Source organism: Chelon labrosus, assembly GCF_963514085.1.
Source record: "Chelon labrosus genome assembly, chromosome: 4".
Lineage (NCBI taxonomy): Eukaryota > Metazoa > Chordata > Actinopteri > Mugiliformes > Mugilidae > Chelon > Chelon labrosus.
The window spans coordinates 16,803,221-16,817,088 of record NC_140340.1 but is presented as its reverse complement, the minus strand read 5'-3'; the positions used below and the strand labels follow the sequence as shown (position 1 = coordinate 16,817,088).

General features: G+C 39.3%; 1 protein-coding gene across 2 annotated transcripts; it reads right to left on the bottom strand.

The window, feature by feature from the left end:
- Positions 1–13,868, bottom strand: rab22a (RAB22A, member RAS oncogene family). Of its 2 annotated transcripts, none has more exons than XM_084543160.1 (7): positions 12,561–13,868; positions 11,683–11,762; positions 10,672–10,753; positions 7,113–7,184; positions 6,269–6,375; positions 5,744–5,853; positions 1–3,838 (listed from the first exon to the last, which is right to left on the bottom strand). In XM_084543160.1, exons 1-7 carry the CDS (start codon positions 12,594–12,596, stop codon positions 3,741–3,743), a joined length of 585 nt encoding a protein of 194 aa, XP_084399286.1. In that variant the 5' UTR covers positions 12,597–13,868; the 3' UTR covers positions 1–3,740. The 2 variants fall into 2 exon arrangements, with proteins under 2 accessions (XP_084399286.1, XP_084399287.1); XM_084543161.1 differs by having other exon boundaries at positions 5,760–5,853.

The window sequence follows — 13,868 nt, the reverse complement described above, 5'->3', positions numbered from 1 at the left end:
ACCAGGGTGCTCAGAACACCCCCATGGCAACGGCAAGCAGCCTGTAATTTGTCTGCAGCAATGTTCAGGTGGTGGATGTGTCAAAATGTCATCCACATAAATGCCACAACTTAGGTTTCCCAAAAGAACAGAACATTTTTACGAGACCGTCACTGTTATTCATTTCACAGGTGGTTTTTAATTATGTCATATCTGATCAGTGTGGGCATTTTGCACTCTCAGCATGACTCCAAGTGCAGTGAAAAGTCCCCCGTCAGTCAAACACACATCTCAATGTCATATTTATATATATATATATACTGTATACATACATATATAGTCAGGCAGCTGGCTCCCAACTGAACAACACATCCTATCCCTAACAACACGGTCACTGGATCCCCAAGGAACATGTTTAGTGCACACATCCATCTTGGGTCTAGTCAGAAAATTCACACGTACACGCTCACACATATAGAGCATAATGAGAAAATGATATTTTTGTCCATCTTTTATTAGTAAACAACTGACAATTCCCTTTTTACACATTCTGAATTACACTGCAAACAAGTGTTTTCAGGCATTTTGTTACAATCAATATGAAACATAGTAAAAAGCTAAATATGGTAACTACATGGCTAATGGTTTTACTGCAAATGGCGCACAGGTATATTGTGTTCACACAACTTGCTCAGAATATAATTATTGATTTGTGTGCAATTCGATGGTTTATATATATCTTACACTGTAAAAGATACATAACATAGATCAATCACATTCCCAGGGCCAGCCCAAGACTATTGTTATCTTTCAATGCAAAACTACTGGCACATATACTATCTCTATCCATGCCTCGTGTTTCCAAATGAAGTAAAATGTCAAAAATGAACCTTCATTTTTAAGCAATTATGTGGTTAGCACTTAAATCGTTATATCACATCAACTATACAAAATGATTAATTATGTGTGGTGTGGCTGAACGGTTTTGACCTCATTTTGGCACCACGTTCTTCAAAGCAGTAACAACTGAGCAAACGGCTCTTGACCTAAAATAACGTTAAGAAGTCTGAGGATTATTTCATCAAGTGATTTCACAGAGATAATAACAGACTGGAGGCAGAGTGTTAGTAATATGGGGCTAATAGTGTGAACAGTCAAAGTGCGACTTTCAAAGTACTGGTGTAATTTCCCTGCTGGAGCTGTGATAAATACTAGCTAGAGTTGACCTTAACGTGTAGTGCTGGATGAATTATCAAAGACAAAATCTATTTAAAAGTTCAGGTAGTTTTTCCTTCGTTCTCCAAGGGATATGTTCGGACTGTCACACTGTTCAATTGATAAGCTATGTCGCAGCAAAACTGTCCTCAAATCATCTGTGAAGATTTTCAGCCATCCAGATTAAGGTACATGCATAAAAAAAAAAAAAAAAAAAACTTAAACAAAGCCAGCTGGTCTTGTTAAGTTTTCTTAAAGATGCTTCACCACTCGTCCAAGTGGCTTCTTTGGTTGTACATGACTGGTGGTGGGTTCAGGTTTTTATTTGGAACATCTGTTGATGGTGTCCACCTGAAACCCGCATAACTGGGGTCTGTTAAATAAGTCTAGTTTTGGATATACCACAATTTAGACGACTAAGATACTTCAAAGATATAGTGCACCTGTTGTCAAGTAAGCTTGCAGATTACAGTAACCACCACACTTAACAGACTCATTTGAGTTTCAAGTGTGCACCACCCACAGATGCTCCTAATAAAAACATAAACCAGTCATTCAGAATTGAAGCAGACACATGGACGAGTGTTTAAACGTGATCAAGAAAAGTGAAATAAGTCCAACAAAAGTTGCCTTTGATTTTTTTTGTTTGTTTGTTTGTTTTCATGTTCTCAAATAAGTATGGAATTAGGTCAATGTGAGCTTGTTGCCATCATCAGCTGGAAGCAGAGGGAACAAGATTTCTGTGCAAGTGTCACTCTCCTCGGATTAGGTCACATTTTGAATTGGTCACACTACAAACTATTGCACTCCTCACAAAACAGGCAACAATGCCTAGTACACAATGCATTGATAACAAATACAGTTAAGATGCTTAAAGGCAAACATTTGTAACAAAATTCATATTTAGATATGTCAAACTGGGGTCTAAATACTGCTACTTAAGTCCAATGCCTGCAATATAGTGCTCTGTGAAAAGCTGTTATATAGGGAGCCACAGTTAAAAGCTCACCTTGAAGGAATTCAGAGGAATGAGGCAGAAAAAGCTAAAGAAAATCAGACGGCAGATTCTGGAAGAAAGCGCCTACTTTAATCCAGATCAGAGCGGACATCAAGGTTCAATAAGGGGTCGGCGTGTCGACACAGTTCAACGTCTGACTCTCCGCCTTGTGCTAACGGGAGATCTTAGCTGTAAAATATGAGTTTCCTCTGAAAGAGGTTTCCAGATCTCTTGTTTTTATCACAAGCCAAGTAGTAAAACAACACTGAATGCGTGAGCCGGGGGTTGATAGTGTGTTAAAAAAACAAAAAAGCAAGAGAAGAAAAATCTTTATGGGACAATTAAAGAATTTGGCAAGACCTCACAAAAATCAGCCTCCCTTATTAAACTGATGTGAAGTAGCAGCAAAAGACGGTGAACAGTTGAAATAAGGATTAGAAGCTCAATGCCATGTGCACTGTGGGGAACTTCACACGGGATTCTGTTGGTACCTCTTCAGTGATTAATAGGGGAGATGCGGAACAGATGTGAGCAGCTGGAACTGTTATCATTTAATAATCAACAGTCACTATTTTAAAGCTCTGATTAAAGCATTGGGAGATGTTGACTGTGAAGTTCTGCTGATCACAGAGGTTAGACTTAACAACAATTTGTTATCATTCTCAAGTGGCAATCAAAACAGCCACACAGGCCAAAGAGAGAAGAACAACAAAGTTCACAATTGCTTTTTGGCAGAGTTAGATAAGAAGAATGAATAATGATACACAAGATGAATATACCATACACACAAGTTTGGTATCAAATCAAATAAGCGCATTTCAGAAAATGTTGACCTATTTCTTCAATATAAAAGAAGAAAGGCTACCACATACCTTATATTTCTGCATCTTTAACTGTGTGATTATTTTGCCTTAATCAAAACAATCACACAACAGGACTTTAAAGTGCGCAATCCTTCATGACTCCAACTGGAAACAGCCTATATTGACCGGCTTTTTATTAGGACTACTAACATTAATGTCTTTCTTCAAAATCTTCCATAAATTAATGAGCAAACACATTACCTGTAATGATGGATCCTTCATGAAGAATATTTGGAACGAGATCTCACAAAAAAAAGAGGCAATAACTTAAGTCCTACCAAAATAATTAGGTGACATTTAACCACTTCATTGTTTCGTTTTGGTTGAAAGTAGTAGATTTGTACAAGTTTACAAGTACAAATGACTTCTGAATCCACCAATCTGTAGCTGCAAAGCTCCTCTGATCAGCCTCGGCGTATAATGCGCCAACAAGGGGCTGCCGTCCATTACAGAAGCCAGGAAGATTGCACATATAGGCGTTTTTCAGCACACCTGAAGTATGTTTCCTGATGAAGATAACACATGTCGTTGCAGGATGCTATTAAAAATGTATTTGCTATGAAAGTCATAGTGGCACTGCTGAGCCTGGGTGTCGGTGGTTGGAGGGTGTGTGGGTGTTTTAAGCAAAAAAGGGGTAAGCAAAGGTCAGGTCACAGGTCAAGTGGAGACACTATTCACCGGCGTCATCAGCAGCATGTCCTGCGAGACTCTGACACCCGCCCTCCTATTTTGAAACTTTTCCCTGAAGTTCCTCCGGCTGCGTCTACAACTGGGATGCGTTTACCTGTGAGGGGACACACACATTAACACCAGTCTCCAGCATTCAGATTTAATTTTTGTTGCAGTCATATCTATTTTAAAATCACAGACATCTTTATGGTAGCACTACACACCAAGGACAGGAAGAAGATCCTTATGTCACAGTGAGTTTTTTTGAGTGCACTATTCACTTCTGTAATGGCTGAAGAGAGAGCCCTATACGCAACAATCTGTGATGCATGGTGTGTTCTGACGCCTTTCTATCAGAACCATCATGAATTTTTCCAGCAATTTGAGCTACAGTAGCTCGTCTGTTAAATTGGACCACACGGGCCAGCCTTCGCTCCTCATGTGCATCAGTGAACCTTAGCCAACCATGATCCTGTGGCCGGTTCACTGCTTTTCCTACCTTTTGATAGCTACTGACCACTGCAGACTGGGAACACCCCATAAGAGCTGCAGTTCTGAAGATGTACTGACCAACTCGTCCCAATGCACCCTACAACTGTGTTAAGTGCTTCCAGCACTTGTATAAGAACTGAGGGAAGCCCACCTTCCACCCCCTATCCTGCGCTATGGAGAGAATAGTTTCATATTATTATCACCTGTAACAGTTTTGAAGATGCAGTGATCAACCTGTCTTGCCATCATAATTTGGCCCTTTTCAAGGTCGCTCAAATTCTTCTCCATTTTCTTACTTCTACTATCAAATCAACTCCGAAGGCAAAATGTTAGATTGGTGCCTAATATATCCCACCCACTGACACGTGCCATGATAATGAGATAATCAGTTCACTTCACCTGTTATCGGTCATAATGTTATGGCTGATTGGTGTGTGTTGATTTCTTTCCTCTAAATCTCTAAACGTAATAAAAATTTATGCCACAAAGCAGGGCGGGGCTTAGCTGGAGGCAGAACAATCCACAGGAATACGTTAGTTAGCTTTGATTAGCAGCTTGTGTAGGCTTGTTTTTGACAATGGTGGAAGAAAACGCAATTTAGTTTGTCTGAATATGTACAGTCTCTCACTGTCCAGGACCGCGAGTGTTACTTGAAATGTTAACATTAATCGACCGGACCAAATTGACTGGCGCATACCCAGCAACACAGTTACACTGAGCAACGGTCGAACATTTACACTTGATAAAGAAACCAAGCATGTACACTAAAGAGAAAAATAAGAGGTATATGAATATTTAAATGACTATAACTATATCCTGAATGGCCATGTACAAGACTCAAGATTTAACAGAGTTTTGTGCTGTGCTTAGCTAGCTGCAAGGTTGGAAAATTATGAACCGGCCCAGCGGCTACATCTTGACAGCTAACTACACTAGAACAGCTGGGTCAGTAACCTACATCTAGTATTTGTCAGCCATTAAGTTAACTACATACGTATTATATATGCAATAGTTACATAGGCTAATGAATAGCCTCCTACTCTGCTCCGTGGTTGTTGTCTTTAGCTAACCGCCGTGAAGTAGTTGTGACGTAGGTCGTTTAGCATGAAATTTCTTTGAATGTCGCAAGTTTTGTTTTTTTTTTTACATAAACTAGTTTATCTGTTGCCATGGCGATAACTCAAGCAACAACTCCCTAGCCTCAGTAGACTGTTGTTTTTAAAACAACAGTCTTCGAGCAGGCACCTGGATTGAAGATCCAGTATGTCACAGAATTGTGACATACTGATCAGTATGTCACAATTCTGCTTCACTTTTAAACACGTTATCAGCAGCTGACTCGCCTATCTGCTTCACAAGAAGAAAACACACCATTTTAAAACTCCCTACATTTTGTACAAAACATAGTATTACTGCTTCAAAATGCACCCGGGGGGAAAAAACTATTATCTCATTGCTCTTCATTGCTTAATTTGTCAGGGCTGTTAAAAGAGGCCAGCAGCACTAAATGCTCAAGAAACACACTCACTTATCTCTATAAACACCTCGTTGATGTTAATGGCATTCTTGGCGCTGGTTTCTACAAAGATGGCATGGATGGAGTCGGCATAGTCCTTGGCATCCTTTTCTGGCACTTCCCTGTAAATACCGGAGATAATGTCAAAAATGTTATGTTGCAATGTGTGTACAGATGCTCAGATTTCATGCCTGACTTGATAAACATCAGATGTTTTTATACAACATGGAAGAGACCTCACATTTTTATGGGAGAGTCTGCAAAACTTTTTAAATATTCTATGCAAGCAAAAATTGAAGTACGAGAAAATGAGAAATACAAAGGCCAAGACAAAGTGAGCCATATTTGTCTTGTATAGATCAAGCTACTATTTCTTAGCCAATAATCTGGTACAAGTATATACCAGAATATATCCATATTTTTAATGAATTTTACCATCTAAAATCCTCATTCTCAGGTTATAAATGAAAATTCCTGATCATACTGTACTCATCATCTTTAAAGGCACAAACACTATTATCTGTGATTCAGGTTCACCTGGCGTCTGACAAGTCACATTTGTTGCCGGCGATGGCGACCACTATATTAGGAGGGCCATGCTGGCGCAGCTCTTTCACCCAGTTCTTCAGTGTTTGGAAGGACTCCTGATGGTAAAGGTAAAACAGTTAAACATAGTATTTCCTATGATCCTATGGAGAATGGTTTGCCATTTTGGGAAAACTGCTCTTTTCAGCCAAGATCGACGCCACTCTCACAGTGTTACAGATAATTAAAAAAATGTCTGTTATGTTTTGCACTATAGTTCGTGAGGAATCACGTTGTATTTCCCTGCATATATGCCTTGTTTATGTTTCGAAATCACAATAAAAGCTGAGCTTAAATTTGAATAAAAAGGTGGAACTACTGGCCAGTTAGCTTAGCTTAGCATAAAGACTGGGAACATAAGCCTGTTTCTGTCAAAAGTAAATAAATTAACTAACTAACTAAATAGCACCTCAAAAACTCAGTTTAAAGTGCTGTATCTCATTTTTTTAATATGCTTAAATTCTTAAATCCAAAAGAAAGTCTTGAGAAATACTCCCCAAAAACTACAACCTGTTCTTTATATTTAGTTTTTTGTAAACTATAAAGTTGCATGTTTCCAAGCTTTATGCTAAGCTAACTGAAGCCAACCACCTGCTGACTGTGGTTTCATATATACAGTACATGAGACAAGCTCTGAGAGCGGTATCCATCTTAATTTTTAGTAAGAAAGCAAATAATAGTCGCTGACCTACTCCTTTAATATACAGTGCATGCCAGTGAAACATTCAGAAAAAGGCAGTGAAAAGTGTAGTCTGTGGATGATTAATGATTAAGAAGAAAATGTAAAAAAAATTACCTCTTTTGTGATGTCATAAACAATGATGGCCGCCGCCGAGCCTCTGTAGTACATCGGTGCCAGAGCACGAAACTATGGGAAAGAGGAGAAAAGCTGAGTAAGAAACAGGGAATGATGAGTAATATCCTGTACCAAACATTCAAATGAAATCTACACACACAGATGTTCAGGGAAGAAGCCTTGAAACTACAGCAGATGAAGAACGCACAATCTGAGTGAGGAGTAAGAATCTAAATGATCTTATACAAAGACACAAGACACATTCATGTTTGAAGATTCTCATTAAACTCAATAGCATTAACTCTCTCAAAAGGTGACACGCACCATTTTAAAAACCAAAGATCTGGTATTCTGAGTCCATACAAGCCAAGTGTCTTATGGAAAAATGGAAGTACAACAAGTCTTTCCACCAAGAACCTCACACATGTGAAAGCTATCAAGAGAAAGATGAGCAGAAAGTGTCAGAAGCTGTTAGCGTTTGGATATTTATGGAAGGCTATACATTTGATCCTAACCCAATACCTCACAGAGCCCTGCATAATCAAAACAGCATGTGCAAAAATTTCTAAATCCGTAGCTGCCTGGGAGACTGGGGCTTTGCCAGGTTTTGGTATTTTGCTGGTGAAATACTTTCCAGTGCGCAGCGAGACCTGGCTTCATCGGCGAGTTTGCTGTCATAATATCTGAAAATATATTGTTTTTCACACTGCATCTGAGAGAGAATGATAAGGTAAAAAACCCAGCTGTGGTATTAGTCAGAAGTATCTGAGCATCATTGACATCCAGACAGATAATTTAAGTTTCAATGACGGAAGTAAAATGGCTTAAATATTGTTCTAAACTATATTTCTGAGGCAATTATGATATAAAAAATATTTCCATGATGTCCTTCATACTTTTAATACAAACATTATAAATGAAGAATTATTACATGTTGAATCAACCAGCAATTTATACACACAGTATTTAAATTGGCACCACAACATTACAGTTCTACTCATACGAGCGTGCATTTAAGTGAGATACACTGATCAGCCACAACATTAAAACCACTGACAGAAAAAGTGAATGAAAATTGATCATCTCGTTAAAATGCAATGTTCTGCTGGCAACCCTTAGGTCCTGGGATTCATGTGGATGTTGCTTAGACACATAAACGTTGTTGCTGACCAGGCATCCCCACCCCATAGCAACGGCACCTTTGGCGGCAGCAGCCGTCCCCACCACAAAAATTACTCAGGAACAGATCGAGGCCAAACATGAAAAACGCATCACACCCAAAGGCGTCCACTACTGATGTCCTGGTACCAGACACCACAGGACACCCTCAGAAGGCCCGTGTCCATTAAGAAGCAACAATATTAGGCGGTTAGTTTTAATGCTGATTGGTTAATTCAGACATTCTGCTGAATAAGGTGCACTTTTAGTTCTAACACTTTAATATGTTTTGCTAATATACAGGATGAACTTCTGCCGTGCATTGCTGTTGAAGTCTTCTTTCGCCTTATGAAACAAATATAGAATATTAATCCTGAGTTATGTAGTGATGATTAAGGATTTTTCATATGCATAAAAAGATTAGAAAATTGCTAAAGGAGAATCTTTATATGCCTTCTTGCAATATACTCTGGACAGGGGCTTTCAACAGCCTAATAAAACCCATGTGTCATGTATTAACTAATGATATTTATTTAAAAAGTAACAACCCATGTCTCAAAAAGACCTTCACTTGGAATGACCCTGCCTTCCCGCCAATTCTATTTTCCTTTACAATACGATGGAATAAACTATCCATCTTGGAGTGACACCGTTACCTCAGGAAAGCACACATTCCACATAATTATAGTTGTTACTGGCCCCGACTCCACCAACGGGAATCCGGCTTGGGATATTTGGCAGAGGCACTGAGGAGAGCGCTGTCTGTTTCATTGGCTAGTGTTACGCTGCACCACCGCCAGTCTTGTGTGGTCTATCTGTGCCTTAACCCAAGGAGCAATCACAGCGAGGCCAGACGTCTGGCCACATAGCCAAGCAGAGAACAGCCCCAGTGATACCCTGCGAGTGTTGATTAATTGCTGAAACCGCAAGCTGGGTATGTAATGAAAGGGACACTGCTATCCCAGTGGGATGTAAGGTTCCCTTTGCTTGTTTTCTGTGAGTAGGAGCCGTCAGAAAGCGAGGCCCAGGAGGGCTGCTGACAGCCAGGCTCAGATGTACTCATAAGGCATCATCTCGTCTCGAGATATGGATTGTGGAAATCACAGCGCTTTCCATACTTCCTGTTCCTGTGTCTCACTACATGTGCACTGGCTTCCTTTGTATTCCTCCTTCTCAACTTGTAACAACTTTTGATAGACCAAAGCTTCACAGAGGTTAACAAACAAGCCACAAAAGGCCTCACAGTCCCAAAACGGCTTTATGCAAAACCTACCAAAGGAATGTTGCTGTGTTTTCCCTCACAGATGTGAACTACATGGGAGACCAAGAAGCCACATTGGTGTGAAAAGGTGGCTTTGTGGGAACAGAAAGGTGAGGAAAATAGAGAAAAAAATCCCACAAAAGAATCACTAAAAAATTGTTTGTTGTAGCGGAGAAAACCACATGGGGAAAAAGGGACATTCACAGTGACAGTCAGATAAGACATAGCAGCGGCACACGCCAGTGGGATGAGACAGCTCGAGTCTTATCCTCTCATCTTGTCTTAAATGGGGCTGTACTGATGTCCCCAAAAGGCTGGGACGAAGCAGAGGCCCCCCGGGGAGGGGAAGGAGGACGATAAAGGACAAGCAGCGTCTTATCTCACCTCTCTGGAGAGTGCGGCAGCGGGGATACAACGTTACAAAAGCAGAGGATTGTGCCTGAGAAAAGGAGAAGGCCATGCGGAGAAAAGGGGAAGTGATGTAGATATGTAATGCAGAGAAATGTAGGCTGTGAGTCAAAAGAGAAACCAGTTCCTTACGCTACAACTGTCACTGCACAAGCGCTGAAATCATACCCCAATGCACTTAAATGTATCCTGTTCCCTGTATCACCGGTAAGACTTGAATTTCTGATGAACACCATTAAGCGATGTAAAATAAAAATCATCTGTGCACCTTTATTTGTGTTTAGAAATGTAAAGGTGCAATCAAGGAGAAGAAGAGGCAAATACGGGAGAAATAGGACAAAGATTAAAGTTGACAGAAGGACAAATGTCAACAAATTTCACGTTTTCCACTTAAATTAAGCAAAAAAGTAAATTAAAGATTGAAAAACAACATATGGAAAAGGAGGACTTCTAAAACAAGTTGGAAAAGGGGCAGAACTATACATATAGAAAGGTAAATGTTGCCCCCTGTCAGAAGTAATGAATAACTGCAGTATTGCTGGTTCAGGGAGTGGTACATTTACATGTTTCACTTCCTTTAAAACCACACGGAGGGAATGATTAGACCTCTGAAAAAATTATTTATTTAAAAACAAAAACATGTGTGTGTGGTGCTGTGCCACAAGATTACATGTGGATTAAGCACCATTAACAAAATCTCTGAGGCCAGGTGGATATGTGGATATTACTAACCCGCTCTTGTCCTGCCGTGTCCCAGATTAGGAACTTGTGGAGCTCATTTTGGTATTGCACCGTCTTGGTCATGAAGGACGCCCTGGTGAAGAGAAACTGTATCATTAACACAATGCAATGAATACTATTATGAATATTTTATTAAATACAGACAAATTATAAAAATGTCACACATACAAAGTTTATCCCCTTTTTGACTCTGGTGTTTGGCAGCAGTAAGGCTGATTTACACTGTGTCTGTTACAGTCTGAGCAGTGCTGGATTTATGAGGCTGATAACAATCCCAACATTTGGTTTAAATCAAAAAATTAGATTCAGATTTTATTATAAAAAAACAGCTAAGAAACATAAATGTATCATTGTTTGTGGTGAAACTGTTTGTAATTTATGTAACTGCCATTTCTGATTGCTTGTTCTTTATTAGGAAATAACACAAATAAATCTGAAGAGCTAAAACTTAGTAATACTATAAATTAAAAAAAAAGGGTTCAAAATGAAGACAAATACCTCTCACATGTCAAATGCCTCAAAGGAATATTTAATTTATAATGTTATAAAACTGAAAAAACATGAATTTCTGAGGACAGAATTACATTACAACATTAAATATTGTTGATTAATTTCATTCTGATGAAGCGATTGATTTTTTTTTTTAATGAATACATTTTTTTTGGCTTTAAAATGTAGGAAAAGTGCAAAAAAAAAAAAATCCTTTAAAATGTTATGTAACCCAACAGCACTGTCAAAGCAAAAGTCTAAAACCAAAACGTATTTAGTTCAGTCTCACATACGACAGAGAAATGCAGGGACTCTTGTTTTGGTTTTTTTTGCTTTGTTTTTTACTTAAGAAGTGATTTAAAACAATTATTATCATATGATGATGACATTTATTTTCGAGTACTTTTGATTAATAAACCGTTTACTTCAACGCTAGCTGGATATCCATCCATCGACTACATTATAATGTCCTATAATAAAAAACTTCTAGCGTGGGAAACGACAGGAGCTTACCCAATAGTTGGATTGATGTTTGGGTCAAAGCTGTCCTCCACAAATCTCCAAACAATACTAGACTTTCCAACTCCAGTATCCTGCAGAGACAAAAAAAATAAATAAATCATACTTCCTAAACATGGTCAAACACAACTACTAGAAGTATAAAACCACATAATCTGGATATAAACCTGCAAATAAATGTCCTTTTGTGGTACATTTATGTTGATTTTATAGTATTATTAGAAAAAGATGACAAATTTCATGGCGTGAAACGTCTGCTTTAATCTTTTTAAATTTCAGGCATGTATTTTCATGATGCCGGGAGACTACAGGAAAGAATGAAAACATCCAGAGTTTAGTATGAATATTGGAAATCTGTTTAAAATGCCTGTCATATTTTTCTGTCATATTTATGAAAAGAAAATGACATCGCACTTAATGAGATGGAAGTAAAAAGTGTCTGAACTTTCTTTTTTTTGCTGGAAATTGACCAGACTAGGTCTCAGAATAGTAATAGACATAAACACTGACGCATTAACTGACTAATTAATCACATAAATATTGGCGGGGAGGAGATTTGGCCTGAAGAATGTGTCAACAGGATGTTGATAAAGTGAATGACGCCTTAGCCAGCTGTTACATGTAATCCAGCCTAGACTGAGCGCTGTTATTGGCTTTTTTGTTAAATGCTAAGTGCAACAATGAGGAATAATGTTATTTAAAAGGTAATATACTTCCAGCCACTTCAGCATATGTTATCAACACTTATGTAAACACAGCTCAGCATGGTAGAGTCTGATATCAGGAGAGCTGATTTGATGCTACAGGTATAGTTAGACATACAGTAACGACTATAGGCTTACACGTTTATATAAAAATCGAAGTTGACTCACCCCCAGGAGACAAACTTTCAACTCTCTCAGTGCCATGTCGATCTCAAAACGAGTTTGAGATGCTGATCATTGACAGTTTTCTCCTTAATCTTGATTATTCTTCAGGTGCCCTGTGTTTACAAGTAACCTCCCTTCATCGTGGTCAAAAGCTGACAAATGCACATCTCAGGTTGGGTAACAACTTTAAGTACGAGGGTTAAACCGTACAACAGCCCGTCGTTTTAGCCATATTGTGAAATATTTTTTTGTAAACAGCTAGCTAGCTAACAGTGGAGCCAGCGAATCGCTCCGTCTCCATCTTGAACTACGGCTCCAGGTCACGTGACTCCCTCGGCTCCTTTTTTTTTTTTTTTTTTTTTTTGTTTTTTTTGTTTGGAGATACACAAAGCGCCGCCGGCTGAATATTTACGCTCAGTTATGTCGAGTTTGTGCCCGAGTTGAGAGGAGGCTTTGGGAGTAGTTGTTTAAAACACAATCTGCCGGCGAATACCAGCATCAGGAAGTACTTTCAGGAAGTAGTTTGCTGCTTTGTTGAGTGACAGCTGTGCTGTGGTGACAGCCCACACGGGACGGCAGCCCGCAGAGCCGAGCCGATACTCAAGATGGCAGGTAAGGGCTCTTTTTAAATAATTTTCCTTTGTAGTTTGAGTCCGTGTTTGTACTCGTATAGCCTTATTGTGGTATTCAGGTTTGCAGTAGTTTAACAGAGGCTCGGGCTTTACTGCCCGTGTGATATTTCATGGCGAAGTGCTAGCTGAGGCGAGCCAAGTCAAGCGAAAGGGCTGGACAAGCCGTGTTAGCAAACTTAGCACCGTTAGCATGCTAGCTAACGAAAGCTACACCGGGGGTATCGAAATGGGTGACTTTGAGGGCGCAGCCAGGCATATAACCACTTAGTATGTTAAGCCGATTTTTCAAAATTAACACCATCGTTTGTAGTTTGATACTAACACGCATTTTAAGTCGTGTTTGTTATCGAACTGTTGTCATAGCAAAGGCTAGCAAGTTGACCTAGCTACCATTAGCCGAGATGCTAAAGTCCTTTTCAGACATAAGCTGACCAAATCCCCCTTTATGCCACAACAAAGGGGATATGTTGTAATTTTCCAACGTGTTTTGGGGGTTTCTGCTCAGTCTCTTGTAACGTTATGTACTCCACTTATTAAGCAACACATTTAATGTGTCGTTTCGAGGTCGGAGTTGTTTTTATATTTGGAGCACATTCCCTTGCTTGCTCCAGCTGTAAACACATGCTTCTCCTCCTAGGTCTTCTTTATGGGCTCTTCTGTTGACTACGCTACCCCGCTA